This window comes from Mustelus asterias, chromosome 27 (assembly GCF_964213995.1).
Source record: "Mustelus asterias chromosome 27, sMusAst1.hap1.1, whole genome shotgun sequence".
In the NCBI taxonomy this organism is placed as follows: domain Eukaryota; kingdom Metazoa; phylum Chordata; class Chondrichthyes; order Carcharhiniformes; family Triakidae; genus Mustelus; species Mustelus asterias.
In genome coordinates, this window is record NC_135827.1 from 17,554,838 (window position 1) to 17,578,115 (window position 23,278).

General features: G+C 44.6%; 1 protein-coding gene across 1 annotated transcript in view; it reads left to right on the forward strand.

The window, feature by feature from the left end:
- Positions 1-23,278, forward strand: part of igsf9bb (immunoglobulin superfamily, member 9Bb) — a 683,212-nt gene that overhangs the window by 540,096 nt on the left and 119,838 nt on the right. Inside the window, exons 9-10 of the mRNA XM_078198934.1 lie at positions 12,655-12,797; positions 21,209-21,349. Of these exons, the coding sequence (XP_078055060.1) occupies positions 12,655-12,797; positions 21,209-21,349 (284 nt within the window). The remainder of the gene's footprint in view (positions 1-12,654; positions 12,798-21,208; positions 21,350-23,278) is intronic.

A 23,278-nucleotide genomic window follows, 5' to 3' on the forward strand; every position in this document is an offset into this window, starting at 1 on the left:
ATTGAATACTGAAAGTGTAAACACACAACTAGAAGCTTCAGAGCAGAGAACTCCAGTATAAGAATTACAAAGATTCTTTTTATTAAGGGATGTAGGCATCACTGGCTAGGCCAGCATTTATTGCCCATCTCTAGTTGCCCTTTTGAGAAGGTGTTGGTGAACTGCTTTCTTCAACCGCTGCAGCCCCTGAGGTGTAGGTGCACCCACAGTGCTATTAGGGAGGGAATTCCAGGATTTTGACATAGCGACAGTGAAAGAACAGCGATGTAATTCCAAGTCAGGATGGTGAGTGACTTGGAGGGGAACCTCCAGGTGATGGTGTTCCCATGGATCTGCTGCCCTTGTGCTTCTAGAAGGTAGTGGTCATGGGTTTGGAAGGTGCTGCGTAATGAGTGCACCTTGTAGATGGTATACACGGCTGCCACTGTTCACAGTGGTGGAAGGATTGAATGTTTTTGGAGGGTTGGCAACCCTTAAGTAAAAGGAGTTACTTGTCTTTTTCCATCAAGAATCATTAAATGAAATTATTAATTTCATAGAATCATAGAATCCCTACAGTACAGAAGGAGGCCATTCAGCCCATCGGGTCTGCACCAAGCACAATCCCAGGCCCTATTCCCACAATCCCATATATTTATCCTGCTAATCTCCTGATATGAGAGTCAATTTAGCATGGCCAATCAACCTAACCCACGCATCTTTGGACTGTGGGAGAAAACCAGAGCACCCGCAGGAAACCCACGCAGACACGGGGAGAACGTGCAAATTGCACACAGACAGTAACCCAAGGCCAAAATTGAACCCAGGTCCCTGGCGCTGTGAGGTAGCAGTGCTAACCATTGGGCCACCATGCCGCCCTTAATTCTGGGTTGTTTTTCACTGGTACAGATAAACAACATCCGTTTAATTTTGAAAAGCACTTTGCTCATGTGACACGTCTAAAAGATATCAAGTGCTCCATCACATCTTGCGCTCTTTTACACGCTGGGCCCTGATTTTTTAATCTATGCATATTGAAAGTGGTTTGTCACAGTGCCAATGAGTTAATTATAAACTGTTGTAAAGAGTAAAATGTTAATATTGTTAGCGCTTCTTTCAAAACAAGTGCATAATGCAATCAACATTATAATTTTTCAAAAATCACCAATTGCCTAAAATAATTGAAATGCTTTGCCAGATGTTGTATGAGAGTGGGGAATAATGAGGCACCATATTTGCAAAGGAGCTTCACATGTATACAAAGTGTATCAGTGCCTCAACAACATTCAATTAAGCAGTAGAATTTCAAATGTGCTTCTTCTGATTAGGAATGTTAGCCCAGTGACTATGGTACTGAACTAGCAACCCCAAGTGCCACCATTGCAATGTGTAATAAAGTTAGTAAATTGTGGAAGGTACCAACTCACATGAATACTTTCATTTTGTGCTAAGAACCAACCTGTCTATGGTCAGCTCTGCCAATTTTGCCACAAGTCTGCAGATATTAATGAGGAGGACTTTGCAGCATTGACTGGGTAGAGTGCACTGTTATTAGAGTCATGGAGTCATAAGGATATACCACACGGAAACAGGCTCTTCGGCCCAACTTGTTCATGGCGACCAGGTTTCCTAAACTGAACTAGTCCCATTTGCCTGTGTTGGTCCCATTCCCCTCTAAACCTTTCCTATCCATGTACCTGTCCAAATGTCTTAAATATTATAATTGTACCCATCTCCACCATCTCCTCGAGCAGCTCATCCCATATACGCACCACCCTCTGTGTGAAAAAGTTGCCCTTCAGGTCCCTTTTAAATCTTTCCCCTCTCACCTTAAACCTAGAGGAGTTTTGGACCCCTCTACCCTAGGGAAAAGACTTTGGCGATTCACCAGATCTATGCCACTCATGATTTTATAAACCTCTCTAAGGTCACTCCTCATCCCCCTACGCTCCAGGGAAAAACGTCCCAGCCTATCCAGTCTCTCCTTATAATTTAAACCTTCCAGTCCCGGTAACATCCTCGTGAATTTTTTTTGCACCCTTTCCAGTTTAATAACATTCTTCCTCCAGCAGGATGACCAGAATTGTATGCCATATTCCAAATGTGGCCTTACCAATGTCTTGTGCAGTTGTAACATAACATCCCAACTCCTGTACTCTATGCTCTGACCGATGAAGGCAAGTGTGCCAACTGCCTTCTTCACCACACTGTCTACCTGTGATCCACTTTCAAGGAACTATGCACCCTTAGGTCGCTCTGTTCAACAACACTCCCCAGGGCCCTGCCATTAACTGTGTAAGTCCTGCCCTGGTTTGTCTTGCCAAAATGCAACACGTTGCATTTATCTGAATTAAATTCCTTTTGCCATTCCTTGACCCACTGGCCTAGTTGATCAAGATCCCGTTGTAGTCTTAGATAATCTTCTTCACTTTTCACTACACCACCAATTTTGGTATCATCCACAAACTTACTAACCATTCATCCTATATTCTCAGCCAAATTGTTTATAAAAATTATAAACAATCGTGGACCCAGCACCAATCTCTGTGGCACACTGCTGGTCACAAGCCTTCAGTCTGAAAACAACCCTCCACCACCACCCTCTGTCTCCTACCAGCAATGATGTGGAGATGCCAGCATTGGACTGGGGTAAACACAGTAAGAAGTCTCACAACACCAGGTTAAAGTCCAACAGATTTATTTGGTAGCAAAAGCCACTAGCTTTCGGAGCGCTGCTCCTTCGTCAGGTGAGTGGGAGTTCTATTCACAAACAGGGCATATAAAGACACAAACTCAATTTACAAAATAATGATTGGAATGCGAGTCTTTACAGGTGATCAAGTCTTAAAGGTACAGACAATGTGAGTGGAGAGAGCGTTAAGACCAGGCAAGAGTGTTCTCTTCTTGTTGGGGAACACTTCAGCGGTTAAGGGCATTCGGCCTCTGATCTTTGGGTAAGCGTTCTCACGACACACAACAGCGCAGAGTCGCTGAGCAGAGACTGATAGCCAAGTTCCGCACACATGAGGACAGCCTCAACCGAGATCTTGGGTTCATGTCACACTATCTGTAACCCTCACGACTTGCCTGGGCTTGCAAAATCTCACTAACTGTCCTGTCTGGAGACAATACACATCTCTTTAACCTGTGCTTAATGCTTTCTCCACTCACATTGTCTGTACCTTTAAGACGTGATTACCTGTAAAGACTCGCATTCTAATCATTATTTTGTAAATTGAGTTTGTGTCTTTATATGCCCTGTTTGGAATAGAACTCCCACTCACCTGATGAAGGGGCAGTGCTCCGAAAGCTAGTGGCTTTTGCTACCAAATAAACCTGTTGGACTTTAACCTGGTGTTGTGAGACTTCTTACTGTGTCCTACCAGCAAGCCAATTTTGTATCCAATTGATTAGTTCTCCCTGGATCCCATGTGATCTAAGCTTACTGACCAGTCTACCATGCGGTACCTTGTTGAAGGCCTTGCTGAAGTCCATGTGGACAACGTCCATTGCACTGCTCTCATCAATTTTCTTGGTCACCCCTTCAAAAAATTCTATCAAATTTGTAAGACATGATTTCCCACACACAAACATAAAAACATAGAAGATAGGAGCAGAAGGAGGCCGTTGGCCCTTCAAGCCTGCTCCACCATTCATCACGATCATGGCTGATTGTCCAATTCAATAGTCTAATCCTGCTTTCTCCCCATAAGCTTTGATCCCATTCACCCCATAATAAAGTCACGCTGACTATGCCTAATCAGTCCTTGCCTTTCCAAATGCCTATAGATCCTGTTTTTCATAATCCCCTCCAACAACTTACCCATCACTGATGTTAGGATCACCAGTCTGTAGTTCCCTGGCTTTTCTCTGCTGCCTTTCTTCAATAACAGCACATCATTTGCCTCCCTCCAGTCTTCTGGCACCTCATCCATGGCTGTCGATGATACAAATATCTTCCCTAGGAACCCCACAGTCTCTTCCCGAGCTTCCCACAATGTCCTGGGGTACACTTGATCAGGTCTTGGGGATTTATCTACCTTTATGCGTTTAAAGATCTCCAACATCACCTCCTCTATAATGTGGACACTTTTCAAGACATCACTATTTACTTCCCCGAGTTCCCTAGCTTCCATGTCTTTCTCCACGATAAATACTGATGAGTAATATCCATTTAGGATCTCACCCATCACATAAACAACCTCATTGATCTTTAAAGGGCCCTATTCTCTCCCTAGTTACTATTTTGCCCTTAATATACTTATACAATCTCTTTGAATTCTCCTTCACCTTATCTGCCAAAACTATCTCATGTCCCCTTTTTGCCCTCCTGATTTCCTTTTTGTACTCCTGTGTATTCTGACACCCCCTATACTCCTCAAGGGATTCACCTGACCCCAGTTGCCTATACCTGACATATGTTTCCTTTTTATTGACCAAAGCCTCAATATTTCTAGTCATCCAGCATTTACACCTGCCAGCCTTGCCCTTCACACTGATCGGAACCTGCTGGCCCTGAACTCTCGTTATCTTGCTTTTGAAAGCTTCCCACTTGCCAGATGTTCCTTTACCTGTGAACAGCTCCCCCCAATCAACTTTTGAAAGTTCCTGTCTAATGCCGTCAAAATTGGCCTTGTCCCAATTTAGAACCTTAAGTTGTAAACCAGGCTTATCCTTTTCCATAACTATTTTAAAACTAATAGAATTATGGTCATTGGTCCCAAAGTTCTCCCCCACTAACACTTCAGTCACTTGCCCTTATTTCCCATGACGATGTCGAGTTTTGCCCCTTCTCTCGTCGGTGCCTAGTTCAATGCCAGTATCACCCTTCAGGTTTATTCATATTAGACTTTTTCATGGCAGTTTGATATAATTTGAGTGTCTTGCTAGGTCGTTTTAGAGGGGAGTTAAGGATCAGCCACACTGCTGTGGGACTGGAGTTGTGTGTAAGCCAGTCCAGGTGAAGATTGTATATTGCCTTCCCTGAAGCACATTAGTGAACCAGATGGACGTTTATGATGATCTAGTGGACTTGTGATCACTATTTTTATTTCAGACTAATTACAGAGCCGGAGACTAGGTAGAGCATAAATTTAAGTGTGACCTTCTGTTCTTTTGAACGATTGTTACACTGGGTTTTAATAAGTTGCCAGGTTTGCTGTTAAAGCAAGCTGTTACATTATCAGCTTGCGATTTAATTGTAGGCTTTGGAACTACACAGACACAGCTTGCTGACACTAGCCTGAGATGACTTGTGCAGAAAAGCAAAGTAGAAGTTGGTCTCAAGTTTATTCTGACCAAAAGAAATGAACATTTGAATTCTGGTACGTGTTCTAATTCAGGTCAGAAACTCCAAAGTGTTTTATGAAGTCAGCCTGAATCATAAGTTTTGCACTTTGAATTTAGCTTGGGTAAGCATGAGGGGGGTGATTCTCCTGGGAGACTCAAGCGGAGGCCGTGTAGCAGGTTTCCTGATGGGCACCACCACCTCTACGTGTCTCCGGCCCCGGATTTTCAGTGTTGTCAGCTCCATGCCAGGAATCGGCGCAGAGCTGAGTAAATTATTCTAATACTCATTTGAATATCTTTAGAGGGCCCAGGACTGAAGTCTCTGGGCCCGCTAGCCTCTCCATCCCGCCAGAAGTGTTTCACTCCAGTGGGGGTTGGGCCAGCAGCTCCCCGTTAATGGGGAGCTGTTGTAAACCCCGCTGGAGGGAAGGGGGACCATGGAGGCCCCCCAAGAGGTCAGCGGTAAGGGGGAGGGCGGTGCGCCGGCACTGCCCAAGGAGCAAAGTGGCAACACCCAGGGGCACCTTGGCACTGCCCACTGGGCATCAGGCAATGCTAAGGGGGCATGGCCAGGGGGTGCGGGGCATATAGGGAGCAGGGCATCTGCGGGTAGATCAGTAGGGATAGGGGGAGGTCTCTGTCAGTGACAGAGGGAGGAAGACCAGTGATCGGGGCTGGCCATCAGGTGGGGGGATTCGGCCTGCTGGAGGGTCGAGGCTGCGGTGGGAGGGCGTCGGGAAATTGGGACTGCCGGGGGGGAGGGAGGGAGATCAAGCAGTGGGGGGGCTGTGAGTTGGGGTCGGGGCTGGCCCGAACACATCCAGGAGCCCAGTGGTTGGGGGACGGGGGGGGGGGGGTCACACGGCCAGCAATGCGAGGTCGTAGGGCTGGCCAGCGATCAGGAGACCGGCAGTGCGGGGTTACTGCGCATGCGCCAATCTCGGCGCTGACAGATTAGCGCATGTCAATGGCCAACTCAGTGCTTTGTTGCCAGCCTCTCGGGTGGGAATAGGCTCCACCCACTGATCTATAAAGTGATTCATGCTGTAGCACTCTGTAATGCACAGAGTGTAGAAGATTCATTTTGAAAGTCCTGCTGGAAAAACCAGCGGGATTTACTCCATTTTTATGTGAATTCGGCACTTAGAATTTTTTGGGAGAATCCCAGATGATTCACTTCAGGTATGATTCCAATGACTCACTAGGGAGCTTTTATCAAACAAAGTTTATTTAAGAATACAGTTAACATGTAAGAAAGAAAATTAGCGATAACTTTTACCAATTATAAACAAGAAAAAACCCGATGAAATTGTATAAATCTTAACAGCTAAATACCATTCCAACCAAACAAGTCATAGAATCATACAGTGCAGAAGAGGACCTTCAGCCCATCAAGTCTGCAGGGACACATTAGAAACACCTGAACTCCCACCTAATCCCATCTACCAGCACTTGGCCCATAGCCCTGAATGTTATGGTCATGCCAACTGCTCATCTAGATACTTTTTAAAGGATGTGAGGCAACCCGCCTCTACCACTCTCCCAGGCAGTGCATTCCAGCCCATCACTACCCTCTGGATAAGAATTTTTTTCCTCACATCCCCCCAAAATCTCTTGCCCCTTAAACCTATGTCCCCTCATGACTGACCTTTCGACTAGGGGGAACAGCTGCTCCTAATCCACTCTGTCCATAAACAAAAGCCTTGCCACAGGCTTAGCACAGAAAATACAAATGCTCAAGCGATGCTGGAACTTAATCCTTTGGTTGGATGCTGCAGTTCTCCTGATACACACACAGTCAAGCTTGAAGTCAGGACAACTTACCAAATACCAGGGAGAGAGAGAATAGTTACTATATAGCAAACCACCAACAGCAGACTTTTCATTCCAGGAAGGCAAGGAGACCCAGAGTAAAAATAAACAAAACCCCATTTAAACCATTGAAGCAGCAATAAAAGGACTGCCAGCAGACAGCTCAGCAACAATGAAAAGAACCAAAAGGCCTGCTTAACTTCAGAGAACATGATTTTTTTAAAAAAATTCTTAAAAGTACACTAGCGTCATAATAGTCAATACAAGACAGTCTACTGGTAGAGGATCGGAATGAACTTAATTTAGTTTTAAATTTATTTACTTGTGTTATAAGTAGGTTTACATTAACACTGCAATGAAGTTACTGTGAAAAACCCCTAGTCGCCACAATTCGGCGCCTGTTCGGGTACACTGAAGGAGAATTTAGCATGGCCAATGCATCTAACCAGCACGTCTTTCGGACTGTGGGAGGAAACCGGAGCACCCAGAGGAAACTCAAGCAGATGCGGGGAGAACGTGCAAACTCCACACACTGACCCAAGCTGGGAATCGAATCTGGGTCACTGGCTCTGTGAGGCAACCTAAGAAAATCTGCCGGCGTTGCATTGCATCCATTGAATGGTAGTCGAATTCGGATGGAAGGGTAGAAACGAACACAGCCAATAATTGGCACTGTACTCGGAAAAAGTATTTATCCATTGGTGTCTACTATTAATTGGAGCCCATATTTTAAAGAGCAGCATGCCCAAACTGTGATTGTCCACTGGGGTCACAAGATATTTAATCTTGGCAACCTTCAGCAGCAGTGTGATCATTCAGCCAATCATTGAAACGTTACTGGCTGGATCAGAAATTGGACCCAATGTATGGAAACCTGCTTGGAGTGGCAGAATATAGACACAATCATGGTCATCTGCTGAGGACGGCAATCAGCGCAGTTTTACTCCTTGTCTCTCTGCATCCATTTGTTCAACCAACTTGAGTTGGGTGGTACACTTTCTCAGCACTCAACTTGACCTCAATTGAGCCTTGCTTGTTCCTTACGAGGGAGGATGGAGATTTTATGCTTTCGCAGAGTTTATCGTGCTGCAAGTTTCTGTGGCCTCTTTTTTTCTAATCTTAACCTTCAAATCTGACGTTGCAGCCCTCCAAAACCTTCAATGCCCAGTTAGTTTGTGTTGTCTTTTCGACTAAAGAACATAATGCAGGATCCCTGGAAAGTACAGTGATAGCTATTGAGGTGGGTGGTCAAAGCTTGGGAGGACTGTAACAAATAAAGGGAGGACATAATAACCTTGTGGATTGGACAAATAATTGGCAAATGAAGTTCAACACCGGTAAATGTGAGGTGGTAACTTTTGCTAGGAAAAATAGAAAGGTCACTCATTCGCCGGAAGGCACAAGTCAAGATGTTAGATGAACAAAAGGATCTTAGAGACAAATATACCAATCACTAACAGTTACAGTGATAAAGACCACAAAAAAAGCTTTATTTCCAGAATAGAATTTAAAAGTAGGAAAGTTACACAAAACGTGTGTTCACCCTTGGTCAGACCACACTTACTCCAAGCAGTTCTGGTCTCCATATTATAAAAAGAATATTGAGGCATTGGAGAGTGTGCAGAGAAGATTTAGAAGGATGATACCAGAAATTTGTGGTCAAGTTGAGTGCTGAGAAAGTGTACCACCCAACTCAAGTTGGTTGAAGAAATGGATGCAGAGAGACAAGGAGTAAAACTGTGCCGATTGCCGTCCTCAGCAGATGACCATGATTGTGTCTAAATTCTGCCACTCCAAGCAGGTTTCCATATATTGGGTCCAATTTCTGATCCAGCCAGTAACTCATTCCTCTTGAAATAAAAAATAAAGAAGGCTGAGAGCCCAATCGCATTTCATGGAATCATAGAATCCCTACAGTGCAGCAGGAGGCCATTTGGCCCATATAGTCTGTACTGACCACAATCCCATCCAGGCCCTATCCCTGTAACCCTACGTATTTACCCTTGCTAGTCCCCCAGATACGAAGGGGCAATTTAGCATGGCCAGTCCACCTAACCCGCACATCTTTGGACTGTGGAAGGAAACCGGAGCATCTGGAGGAAACCCACAGAGACACGGGGAGAACGTGCAGACTCCACACAGTCACCCAAGGCCGAAATTGAACCCGGGTCCCTGGCACTGCGAGGCAGCTGTGCTAACCACTGTGCCACCGTGCCACCCCAAAATCTCATTCAGCACATCTCAATTCACTAATTTTGTTGCTACTCTTATCACAGCCATTTCACTTCCTCTTCAGTCTAGTTTTCCTTGCTCCTTGGACTTGTACTATGCAATTACCAGTATCAGGATCCTACAATCCACTGTTCAGTAGAATGATCCTCGAACCTCAGTTTGAAAATAAGGTTGCATTGATTATTAGTTGTTGAATATTTTGAATGTGGTATAGCTGTCTGGCTCACAAAAGTAATTACATTTCTTAGTAGTGCAGAATATAAATAAGTCTTATTAGCTTTAACGTTTGCTCTAAATTGGATAGATATGAGGGGCAGAGACAGAAGTACTGACTGCTGCATTTGCTGTAATCTCATTACTTGCTCACAGCAGGGAGCTAAAAAAATTAAAGAGTAGTTTGGCTGGCATCCAAGCCTGGGACTTGGAGCTTTGTCCCCCTCTCAAGGCCGAGTTTTGTTGATTAAATGTCTCTGTTTCTCCTCATCTGGCATCATTATCTTGTGACTCTGTGTTTCAGTTTTGCTGCAATCTCAGATTTTGTGTTCCTCTTCTTCCATTTTCTGTAACGGACAGTAATAACTGAAAGGAAACTGGCAGTTTTCCAGATACATCTGGCCTAACTGGGGAGTTCTTTCCGCTTTCAGTTGTACTGAACTCTTCCAAAATAAGATGTACCATGATCGGGGTGGCACGGTGGCACAGTGGTTAGCACTGCTGCCTCACAGCGCCAGGGACCCGGGTTCAGTTCCAGCCTCGAACGACTGTCTGTGTGGAGTTTGCACATTCTCCCTGTGCCTCTGTGGATTCCTCCGGTTTCCTCCCAAACTCCAAAGATGTGCGGGTTCGGTTGGTTGGCCATGCTAAATTCCCCCTTAATGTCAGGAGGACTAGTAGGGTAAATACATGGGGTTACGGGGATAGGATATGGGTGTGATTGTTGTCAGTGCAGGCTCAATGGGCCAAATGGCCTCCTTCTGCAATATATGGATTCTATGATTCCATGATGAAATGTCCTGCAACTTAAAACGGGAGGGAGTGAGGAGGGAGGAGAAAGCAACACGCTTGAGAACGCCTCCCCTTGAGTTATCCTTCCCTTCGAAGATATCATGCGATTGTGACATGATGATTATGGTTGCTGAACCACACAATTTTCTTTTCCATCATCAGGTTAGTCAGACCTTAACCCCAATTGCTCAGTTAATCAGTTTACCGAATGGTGAACTCTGTACACACCAGCAAGCTCCCACATCCATTCCTTGGTGTTGGCCGCATCACAGCTGGGGCAACAATTGGAGAAAGGTGTGAAAAGACCATCAGGCCCAGCATTACACACCCTGTTAGATGGCACTAGCTCATCCACCTCCCTCCCCAGTCTCTGGTCATTGTAACTCCGAGGAGGAGCAAAAGAAATCCGTGGCCTATTTCTGGAAAGCTTCCTCTCATAGGGGAAGCTTTCCAGAAATAGAAAAGCTGATCAGGTTGTAGGAGACAATCATTACGGCAATGTGCTAGTTATACATTACTAATGTGAAATACATGCAACTGATTGTGAACACCTAAACGATGGCTAATGGTATTATCGCTAGACTATTAATCCAGAAACTCAGCCAATGTTCTGGGGACCCGAGTTCGAACCCCGCCAGAGCAGATGGTGGAATTTAACTTCAATAAAAAATATTTGGAATTAAGAATCTATTGATGACCATTGTTGATTGTCAGAAAATCCATCTGGTTCACTAATGTCCTTTAGGGAATGAAATCTGCCCTCCTTACCATGTGATTCTAGAGCCACAGCAATGTGGTTGACTTGGACAACGAGGGATGGGCAATAAATGCTGGCCAGCCGGCGACACCCACGTCCCACAAATGAATAAAAAAAGAACCTGACTTTGAGCCACTAGCCTCCTGGTTCACATTAGGTTAGGGGTGCACAAATCTAATGTGATAAGCTAGTTGTTAGAGCTGCTGTTCCTTTTCCCAGTGGCCTGTTATAAAAACAACCTCAAACTAATGGAACAGGTAGGACATTTATGGAAGCGGGTTCTGGTGGGCATTTTTGCAAATATATTGCATAATTTGCAAAACTAGACAAATCATCAGATCGAAATGGAATGCGCCATCACCTAATTTCATCGAAACATCTTAATAAAATGACACCCAGTGCATGTTGTTGGAAAATAAGTAGGGAACACCAAAGACAGTGTAAAATTAATGAACCTAATCCACCCATTGGAAGACTGGCGGAATCAGATGCAAAACTTGTTTTAATTTTCACTCCGTTTATTTTTCCATTGAAGTCAAGTGAAAATAAGCAAGATATTTAAAAAGTAGCATTGGACCCATTTCAGTCAGTTCCACAACTCATCAGTGAGTTTGGATTCATTACTCCTGGTATCGCCCACAACGACCACTTTACATGGTTCTCTCTGACATCACTAAGCCCACAGATACTAAAGCACAAATGCTTCCAAACATGAAGATTATAATTGAATCACAGTAATAGATTTCCAATTGTAATTTGTTACAATGGTTTGATGGAATAATTTGGCCAAAGTTTCCAATCCTTACTTACAAATACTCCCTCTCACACATTCACGACTCTGAATATACAACAAAAGCCAATCTGCCTCACAGCAAGCACAGTTCCTAAAGTTTTACCTGTGTCTTTTTTGACAAGTCCCTCTACGTGGTATACATCCTGGGGAGGCGATGGCCTAGTGGTATTATCGGTAGACTATTAATCCATAAACTCAGCTAATGTTCTGGGGACCTGGGTTCGAATCCCACCACGGCAGATGGTGGAATTGTAATTCCATTTTAAAAATCTGGAATTAAGAATCCACTGATGACCATGAAACCATTGTTGATTGTCGGAAAACCCATCTAGTTTACTAATGTCCTTCAGGGAAAGAAATCTGCCGTCCTTACCTGGTCTGGCCTACATGTGACTTCAGAGCCACAGCAATGTGGTTGACTCTCAACTACCGTCCAAGGACAACTAGAGTTGGACAATAAATGCTGGTCAGTCAGCGACACCCATGTCCCATGAATGGGTGCAAAAAACCAATAGTAATTAGGGAAATGTTTGTATATATGTGGCTGAAGAAAGGTAAAATACAACTTGCACAGTGTAAGTGTGAATATTGTACTTATAAACATCTGAGGTCCATCATTTTTCTGTATTTACACCGGTAGGGACAAAGCAAAAACACATTTGCGTGTGTTTTCCCCTGTACACGGCAAAGAACACCCACAATAGGAACAATCTGATCATGACATTGGAAGGCTGCCGATTCAGCCCTCAATTTAAGCTTTGACCCCAGCTTGTTCATTGCTTGCCAGATCCAGCACGAGTTGTCAACATGCCTCCCATCATTTATCTGCCTGTTGGGATGCCTGGATATATCAAGTGCCCAGTGGATGCGGACCCGCCTGTAACACAAGTCAAGTGGACCAAAGATGGACGACCACTAAGGATTGAAAAGGTAAAATGTAGGATCGACGGACAGTAACTTCAGTTTGTTCTAAGGACCAGGTTGTGAGGGGCTGAATCAGGAACAGGAAATGCTGGTAACTCTCAGCAGGTCTGACAGCATCTGTGGAGGGAGAATAGAATCAACGTTGCTGAGATTTTCCAGCATTTTCTGTTTTTGTTTCAGATTCCAGCATCCGCAGTATTTTGCTTTTTATCTATGTGTGGGTTGGATGCCTTCTACCACGTTTACTTGGGGTCTGATGGCATTTGCTCTGATTCCGAAAACCAGGCATTTGAGATTGAATAAGTAAATAGATCAATAAACACTGGGAATAAGAATATTAAGATTGCACAAAAATATATTTTCCCTCATATATTAAAGCAATGGTGCTCATAATATGGTACAGGCCAATTCTGACCTGCCTTTCTATACCCATGAGTCTCGCACAATTTATAGCCTACTCCTTGATAGAATATTGGTGAATTTGCATTCATTGTTGTTTCCTCTCTTTTTCCTGCTCTCCAGAAGAATAAAGTGAGGAAATTATATTTGGGGATAGGATTCTCTCAATTTTTTTACAACAGGACTATTGATTCTATAGTTCATTTCCTCTTCCCTCATCCTGTGGGGAAGTATTTGGCCACTCTTTGGAAACTATCCAAGATCAAAGTCGGGAAATTGGGCGTGATATGAGGAATTCAGATACATTCCCCAACTCTCTGGTGTAGCTCGTTGCAATAGTTGACTCTGCAGCAAGGCATTGGTTGGAATTGTGATCATTTGCCAAAAGCATGTGGCTAACACTGCCATGAAATGTTGATGCAACTCGGTCAAATCTACTGGAAATAATTGTGAGATAGCAGTGTTGATGCCAAGCCACTTTATACCTGACTTGGTTAGCCCTGGTCCCTATCGATGCTGCAGGATTGTGGTCTCATCCCCCATTCATTCTCCCATTGAGTAAGGGTGATTGCTAGCTGCAGAGCCTCATGACATTTGGTCCTATTCTTCTCAACCAGGATCAAATGCCAAGTACATATTGATCAAAATCATATTCTGTGGGAAAATGGTGTATAATAGGGGCATCCAGTGTGATCACTAATCACACTAACCAGACAGCTACAAGACCCTATCGGCACTGATCCCAACTTGCAAAGAATTTGGTCTGTTGCAACCATCCTTCCCGTGGGGCTGGTGAGAGAAATAAATAGCAACTTCTGCTGCAAAGTATGTGAGTGTGGATATCTGGTTATGGCTAGGAAGTGTCTCAGCTGTGATGCCCACCGGGTGTAAATAGCCTGTAGACATTCTCTGCCAACACTTACATTGAAGAGTGGCTACCTGGACAAAGTGCCAGAGGGTCGTTGTTGTTGCAGTTTAAAATGTACCCCAGTGAGAGGCAATACTCTCAGAGTCAAAGATGAGAGAGAAAGGGTTAATGACAAGGTTGAAGTTGAATGATGGTGGTCTCGAATTGACATCCAAGCAATGGAGAAAACTACATTGCTGTTCAGTCCATTTTCCTTAAATTCTCATTCTGATTCCCAAAGCATTTAAATCAATACTGATGGTTTATTATTAAATCCAGATTATTTAATTCTCAGCAGGATCTCTCAGCTAACAGGCTATGACTTCTATTAAATATTAAATGTGCTGCGTGGGTTGAAATATTTCATTTCAAATTATATTATGAAGTTCCACCTATTGGCACCCCCATTGTAAATTTGTCAACATTTAACTGCAGCCTCTTTTACAACTGTAGCTAGCACTGAGACAGGAATGTTAAACTTTATGTAACATTATCTCCTGAGGACAGGTATGCTCTGTTTAATGGGTGTTATAACAGCACGCTTTTGTTTACAAAGTTTGTAGGTTGGGTAGTTCTTTGAATAGCGCTGTTTCGTTTTTAATTTTAGCACATTTACTACAGATGCTGCCTTTTTATAAAACACACTGCTTTGCTCACCATCTCCCCCACTTGCCACTCCGTCCCATGACCCTCCAGTTTACAGATTCCCTCTCCCGATCCTACAAATTCCTCACTCGCACCATTTCCCACTCAAACTATGAAGCTCCCATAATCTCTCCCATGACCCTCCAGCTCCTTCCTGCTCAATCCTCCCCTCCTGCTGACTCTCCTACTCACTGTTTCTCTCTCTCCCTCCCGCTCACCGCTTCCTTACCACGACCTTCCCACCCTCTCCCACTCACTTCCTCCCTCCCACTTGCCACTTCCCGATCCTGAATCCTCACTGCTTCCCGCTCGCTGTCTCGCCCACCACCCCTCTCTCGAAGCCTTGCTGTGGTCAAGGGCTCAGGAGAGGGGTGGCAAGAGGGAGGGAGCGCACAAGAGAGGGAGGGAAGCGGCGAGCAGGAAAGAGCAGGAGGGTCGGGAGAGGGAAGCAGTGAGCAGGAAGGAGCAGGAGGGTCAGACATAGAAACATAGAAAAACTACAGCACAATACAGGCCCTTCAGCCCACAAAGTTGTGCCGAACATGTCTCTACCTTAGCGATTACTAGGCTTACCTATAACCCTCTATCTTACTAAGTTCCATGTACTTATCTAAAAGTCTCTTAAAAGACCCTATCGAATCCGCCTCCACCACCGTTGCTCGCAGCCCATTCCACGCACCTACCACCCTCTGAGTGAAAAACTTACCCCTGACATCTCCTCTGTACCTACTCCCCAGCACCTTAAACCTGTGTCCTCTTGTGGCAATCATTTCAGCCCTAGGAAAAAGCCTCTGACTGTCCACTCGATCAATACCTCTCAACATCTTATACACCTCTATCAGGTCACCCCTCATCCTTCGTCTCTCCAAGGAGAAGAGACTGAGCTCACTCAGCCTATCCTCATAAGGCATGCCCCCCAACCCAGGCAACATCCTTGTAAATCTCCTCTGCACCCTTTCTATGGCTTCCACATCCTTCCTGTAATGAGGCGACCAAACCAGACGGAGGGATGCAGTGAGCAGAAAGAGACAGGAGGGTCAGAGGGAGGAAAGCAGCGAGCAGGAAGGAGCAGGGGAGTTGGAGGGAGGGAAGGAGCAGGAGAGTCAGGAAGAGAGAAGCAGCGAGCAGGAGCTACAGATCAGGAACATGATCCATTCTTCTTACATGTTTCTGATGGGAAAGTGAATTTTGTTTAGCACATTTAAACTGCAGATTTCTGCACAATATTAGGAACATTGCCACTTTGTCTGAAAGAATTTGCCTTAATGCAAAGTGATGTATGCCAATCTTCCCCCCTCCAGATTAGATTATTTTCTCCCAAAAGGCATCTGTTACCTGATTGAAAAGCAACAGCTCACATGCCAAGTGTAACTGGCACATGTTTGTGTCAGGTACTCCAATACTTGAATCCAGGTTCATTAGTTTGCAAAGTGAAAACCTGATCTTCTATGCTGACAGGATCCATCTCACAGAGACTTAAATCTGATCTGTAACTAACAGACAGCAACAAGTAAAACATTGCAGTATTGCTCAAACTTATTGAGAAACCATTTTATAAATAGTTAAATGTATTACAAAGATATGAGGATAGCAAAGGAGGAGCAATGTGTGGCTTTCCTCGCATAGTCCAAAGATGTGCGGGTTAGGTGGATTGGCCATGCTAAATTGACCCTTAGTGCCACAGGGATTAGCAGGGTAAATACATGGGGTTACGGGGATAGGGCCTGAGTGGGATTTGTGGTCAGTGCAGACTCGATGGGCCAAATGGCCTCCTTCTGTAGGGATTCTATACTTCTACGAAATATATTATGTTACTTTTAGTCACCTACATTACTCAGAACGTTCATATTCCTTAATACTTACTTATCCAAATCCTGGAATCCTTCCAGTACAGAAGGAGGCCATTCAACCCATCGCACCTGCACTGAAAACAATCCCCCCCAGGCCCCATCCCCATAACCCGACATATTTATTCTGCTAATGCCCCTGGCACCATGGGGCAATTGAGCATAGAACATAGAACATAGAACATAGAACATTACAGCGCAGAACAGGCCCTTCGGCCCACGATGTTGCACCGACCAGTTAAAAAAAAACTGTGACCCTCCAACCTAAACCAATTTCTTTTCGTCCATGAACCTATCTACGGATCTCTTAAACGCCCCCAAACTAGGCGCATTTACTACTGATGCTGGCAGGGCATTCCAATCCCTCACCACCCTCTGGGTAAAGAACCTACCCCTGACATCGGTTCTATAACTACCCCCCCTCAATTTAAAGCCATGCCCCCTCGTGCTGGATTTCTCCATCAGAGGAAAAAGGCTATCACTATCCACCCTATCTAAACCTCTAATCATCTTATATGTTTCAATAAGATCCCCTCTTAGCCGCCGCCTTTCCAGCGAAAACAATCCCAAATCCCTCAGCCTCTCCTCATAGGATCTCCCCTCCATACCAGGCAACATCCTGGTAAACCTCCTCTGCACCCTCTCCAAAGCCTCCACATCCTTCCTGTAATGTGGGGACCAGAACTGCACACAGTACTCCAAGTGCGGCCGCACCAGAGTTGTGTACAGTTGCAACATAACACTACGACTCCTAAATTCAATCCCCCTACCAATAAACGCCAAGACACCATATGCCTTCTTAACAACCTTATCTACTTGATTCCCAACTTTCAGGGATCTATGCACACATACACCTAGATCCCTCTGCTCCTCCACACTATTCAAAGTCCTCCCGTTAGCCCTATACTCAACACATCTGTTATTCCTACCAAAGTGAATTACCTCACACTTCTCCGCATTAAACTCCATCCGCCACCTCTCGGCCCAACTTTGCAACCTGTCTAAGTCTTCCTGCAAACTACGACACCCTTCCTCACTGTCTACCACACCACCGACTTTGGTGTCATCAGCAAATTTGCTAATCCACCCAACTATACCCTCATCCAGATCATTAATAAATATTACAAACAGCAGTGGCCCCAAAACAGATCCCTGAGGTACACCACTTGTAACCGCACTCCATGATGAATATTTACTATCAACCACCACCCTCTGTTTCCTATCCGCTAGCCAATTCCTGATCCAATTTCCTAGATCACCCCCAATCCCATACATCTGCATTTTCTGCAGAAGCCTACCATGGTGAACCTTATCAAACGCCTTACTAAAATCCATATATACCACGTCCACTGCCTTGCCCCCATCCACCTCCTTGGTCACTTTCTCAAAAAACTCAATAAGGTTAGTAAGGCACGACCTACCTGCCACAAAACCATGCTGACTATCACCTATCAATTCATTACTCTCCAAATAACTATAAATCCTATCCCTTATAATTTTTTCCAACATCTTGCCGACAACAGAAGTGAGACTCACCGGTCTATAATTCCCGGGGAAGTCTCTGTTCCCCTTCTTAAACAATGGGACAACATTCGCTAACCTCCAATCTTCTGGTACTATACCAGAGGCCAACGACGACCTGAAGATCAGAGCCAGAGGCTCTGCAATCACTTCTCTTGCCTCCCAGAGAATCCTTGGATAAATCCCATCCGGACCAGGGGATTTATCTATTTTCAGACCCTCCAGAATATCCTGCACATCCTCCTTATCAACTGTAATACTGTCTATTCTACTCCCTTGCAACCCAGTGTCCTCCTCAGCTATATTCATGTCCCCTTGCGTGAACACCGAAGAGAAATATTGGTTCAATGCTTCACCAATCTCCTCCGGTTCCACACATAACTTCCCTCTGCCATCTATAACTGGCCCTAAACTTGCCCTAACCAACCTTCTGTTCTTGACATACCTATAGAACGCCTTAGGATTCTCTTTAACCCTATCCGCCAAAGTCTTCTCATGTCCCCTTTTAGCCCTTCTAAGCTCGCTCTTCAACTCCCTCTTAGCCAATCTAAAGCTTTCTAGTGCACTACCCGAGTGCTCACGTCTCATCCGAACATAAGCCTCCTTTTTCTTTTTAACCAACAAAGAAACTTTTTTGGTGCACCACGGTTCCCTAGCCCTACCAATTCCTCCTTGCCTGACAGGGACATACCTATCACAGACTCGCAGTAGCTGCTCCTTGAAAAAACTCCACATGTCGGACCAATCCGCCTAACCTGCACATCTTTGGAGTGTGGGAGGAAACCGGAGCACCCGGAGGAAACCCACGCAGACACGAGGAGAACATACAAACTCCACACAGGCAGTGAACCGAGGCTGGAATTGAACGCGGGTCCCTGGCACTGTGAGGCAGCAGTGCGAACCAATGTGCTGCCACGCCGCCCCAAATCACACACAATTAATAAACTTGGTTCACACTTTAACAACCACAGAATATTCATCAGTTCTTCAGTGTTTTTGGAACCCACTCAGAATTGAATCACAGCAGTTTATTTCATTAATCTCTTTTTATTGGAGTACAAATGAACACTGATGGATGTTCTTGCAGTCTACGTCTCATGTTGCACATGGTTGTAAAAGGGAAGCAGAAGTGGCATTTTGCCAACTGTTAAAGATTCCGAGGAGTTTGTTTTTCCCTCTCTTATTGTACTGAGCTGAAGTAAAGCAGTCATCACAAGAGAAAGCAGTCATCACAAATAAGGACAGAGTGTTGCAGACGTTTCCGCTCGCTGCATCTTGTGATCAGTGCTCTGGCAATGACCCATCCAGTTTGCAGGCAATCATATCGCATCAGTGGTCATTTTGCAAAATGCGCTGACTGGAAACCAATGGTTGCAGGGCCGCAATCCGACATCAAAATGGCTTTTTTTAAATTTTAAGTCGTTCCTACTTTTGCTTTTCTATATTCAGACCCATGCCCAAAATGGTGGTAAAATGAAGACCCTTACTTTCTCTTCAGTTGGACTGCATCTCTAGACTGGAATTTCAGTCTGAATTGTATTTTTGTAAACATTAAATAAATACATTGGTGATTGCCAGTGGTCAGAGGAATATTTTTCGCACAAGTTAATGGAGATTTAAATCGGGTACAGCTCTTTCCCTTTCTCTCCTGAGGTTGGGCCAAAGAAGAACAATCAAGCATGGGCTTTTGGCCGCACCAGGCCCACCAGGTAACCAGCAGGCTTACTCCAGCCAAGTCAATGAACTTTTCACTCATTCAAACTTGGTTTGGAATGAGGGAATACACTGAGATAAGTAGGAAGAAAGAAATTGTTTTTTCTTATGTATCACCTCAGGCCATCTCCAAATGCTCCAAATTACTTTTAGTGCGTGCACACTGCTATTTTCCAGTCACCCACGGCAAGATCCATCAAACAATATTGAGGTGAATCTGCTTATCTCCTATTGAATGGTGGATTAATCTTGACCAGGAAACCATGAGAAACTCCCTCCCCCACAATTCTACAAGAATAAATGCCATGGGTGTAACGACTTCAATGAGGCCCATGAGGTTGGCCTCTTGGAGTATGAGCTCCCTGATTGGGTAGGCGATTATGACCTTAATCAGGGAGCTCATACTCCAAGGGGCCAACCTCATGAAAGTCATTACAATGGGATCTTCCATGTCCACCTGATCTGACAGATGAAGCTCCGATTTCATGTTTCAGTTAAAGTTTCAGCCTAAATTATATACTCAGGTCCTGCAATGAGGCTTGACCCAGAAGTGAAAGTCTGCTGACCAAGGCAAGGTGATATTTGATAGAATTTACACTTACAGTGAGCAAAGCTTAATGAGGAAACCCTGGGCGGAAGTTTCCCAAAAATGGCAGAGTGTGGATTCTGGCAAGAAAACCAATGTGTTTCTTTCCAGATCTTACGACATTGGCACAAAAAATAGAGGGGCATGATACAAGGGTGGGGGGAAGGGGGAACCATAACACGCCAACTAAACCCCTTTAAAGGGCACCCCAGTCAGAACCTGAGTAAACCTCCCCCCAGCCCACCATGGAGGTTTCAGGGACCCCCTCCCCACCCCCAATCGGAGTCGGCACTTCTCTACCAACTTCCATCTCCTCCAGTCCCCCTTTCCTCCAACTTCCACTCATAGGCCCCTTCTTACCCCCCCCCCCCCCAAGTCTGAGCTGGCACCCATCTCCACCTCCACCCCACCCCCCTCCCCTACTGGCCATCACCAGCATCTCCTGCTCCTATTAACATGCTAATGTCTTAAAATGAGCTTGCTGCGGACCTGCGACATGTTTCACGGCACTGCACCGACAAGGGGCCGGTAAGATCGGAACTCAGAAATTTGCCGGCACGAATCACACTCTCCAGACCACTCACCACCATTCTCGTCGGCGGAGAGTGCGGGCTCAAAATCACCCCACCCGCGATTGAAGTGTACTGTTGCCACTCCCACCACATGAGAAGATTTACCTGACGTGAAACCTATCAGATACATTATTATAAGAGACTTTCCAATATACTGCTTTATTAGAATGTTCTGGTTGTATCCTAGTTGGTTCATTTACATTATTTATGGTAACCTTTTCCGGCAGTTTCAAGGTTGGAATTTGCTAAACGATGGGACCATTACGCTGGAAGAAGCTACAGAAGAAGCTCTTGGCACTTACACCTGCATGCCTTACAACACTCTAGGTACCATGGGACAATCTACCCCTGCTCGACTGGTGCTTAAGGTAAGCTCAAACTGATTAATCCATTCTCGTCTGAAGCTTCATGAACTGAAGTCTTTTTAGATCATGTCAACCCGCTGTGGTGTCCATTAGTTGAATTAAAATGAAAGCTCCAAATTCTGGATCCCTATGAAAGTTCAAGTCTTTAGTACTTGGAAGCCAGACTGTTGAAAGATATTATAGAATTTTTACAGTGCAGAAGAGGCCATTCAGCCCATCATGTCTGCACCGACTCTCTGAAAGGACATCTTACCCAGGCTCTCCCCCGCCCTTCCCCTGTAACCCCACACATTTACCATGACTAAGCAATCTAACCTACACATTTTGGAACACCAAAGGGCAATTTAGCATGGCCAATCCACCTAACCTACACATCTTTAGACTGTGGGAAGAAACTGGAGCACCTGGAGGAAACCCACGCTGACACAGGGAGAATGTGCAAACTCCACTAGACAGTCACCCGAGGCAGGGATTGAAGCCAGATCCCTGGAACTGTGAGGCAGCAGTGTCTCTGTGCCATCATGCCGCCTAGCTACAGTCGCAAACTTGAAACATTATTAAAGTTTATAGGATCCTCTATCAAAACAGTTATGTTCAATGTTTATAATGCTTCATTTTATTATCCAGTTTATCTTATTGTAAAGCTTAAAGAACCAAATGAAAAATAATGCATTGGACACTAACCACATTTGATATTCTTTCTCGAGTATAGCTCAGTGTAAACTCCCACAAACACAGAGTAATCAGTCCATATGCTCCTCTGTGGTGCTGTCTTTGCAGCAATTATTATGTATTTACAATGTACAGCAAGCTGTATTGTACACCCCAAAACTCAAAGGAGCTAATATTTGTGAGCGGAACAGTCCCGTTAGAACAAAGTCATCACTATGTAGAACGATCATAACAATGTATGGAGTGACATTGATTAGCATTAAAAACCTGCTGCTCTCAGCTGCTGCTGTTGGTGTAAACTTGTTTGGTGGTTCTCAGTTGCCCTCCAAAATTGAATAAAGCTCCAAAGCAGCATGCGTGTAGCTGACCGTAAGCATTATGTGTCGCATTGCTGAAAGATTTAAGAAAACACAATTCTTTGTTTGTTCATTGTAAGTCAAAAGTTGTCAAATTGTCAACTGATTCCTTTGCATCACACCCTTGAACTGTTTTACGGTAAATGGTGGATAAGCTAGTATTTTAGAAAAACAAACAGCTTTTGGGTGGCATGGTGCCACGGTGATTAGCACTGCTGCTTCACAATGTCAGGGACCCAGGTTCAATTCCAGTCTCGGGTGACCGTCTGTGTGGAATTTGCACATTCTCCCCGTGTCTGCGTGGGTTTCCTCCGAGTGCTCTGGTTTCCTCCCACACTCTAAAAGATGTGCCGGTTAGGTGCATTGGCTATGCTAAATTTCATCTTAGTGTCAGGGGGATTGGCAGGATAATCGGTAGAGGCTCAATGGGCCGAATGGCCTCTTCCTGCACTGTAGGGATTCTGTGATTTTTTTTAATGTTGAAAGAAAATACGATAGAAAAATTACATTTATATCATCTGTTTCACAACAACCAAACATCTCAAAAAGCACTTTACAGCCACTGCAATACTTTTGACAGGTAGTCATTGTTTTGATAGAGAAATAAGTGACTGAGGTGAAGGGAAAGATGCTAGATATCACTGTGGCAGACAGAATAGGAGACAAGAGCAGGGTAAGTTAAGTAATGATTGGCAACTTTATCCTCAACTTTTAAACTGGGATTGATAAGCAACTCCATAGTTCTGAATTGGTAGGACAGTAGGACACTGCAACACAGTGAATATGCGTGAGTGAAGATTTACTTGAAGTTTGGAAGAATCAAAGAATTTTCCTCTATCGTCCATACTCCTGTACGTTTTGTCTGTCTGATGCGTGGAATAAAAACCACAAGTATTCGAGATCT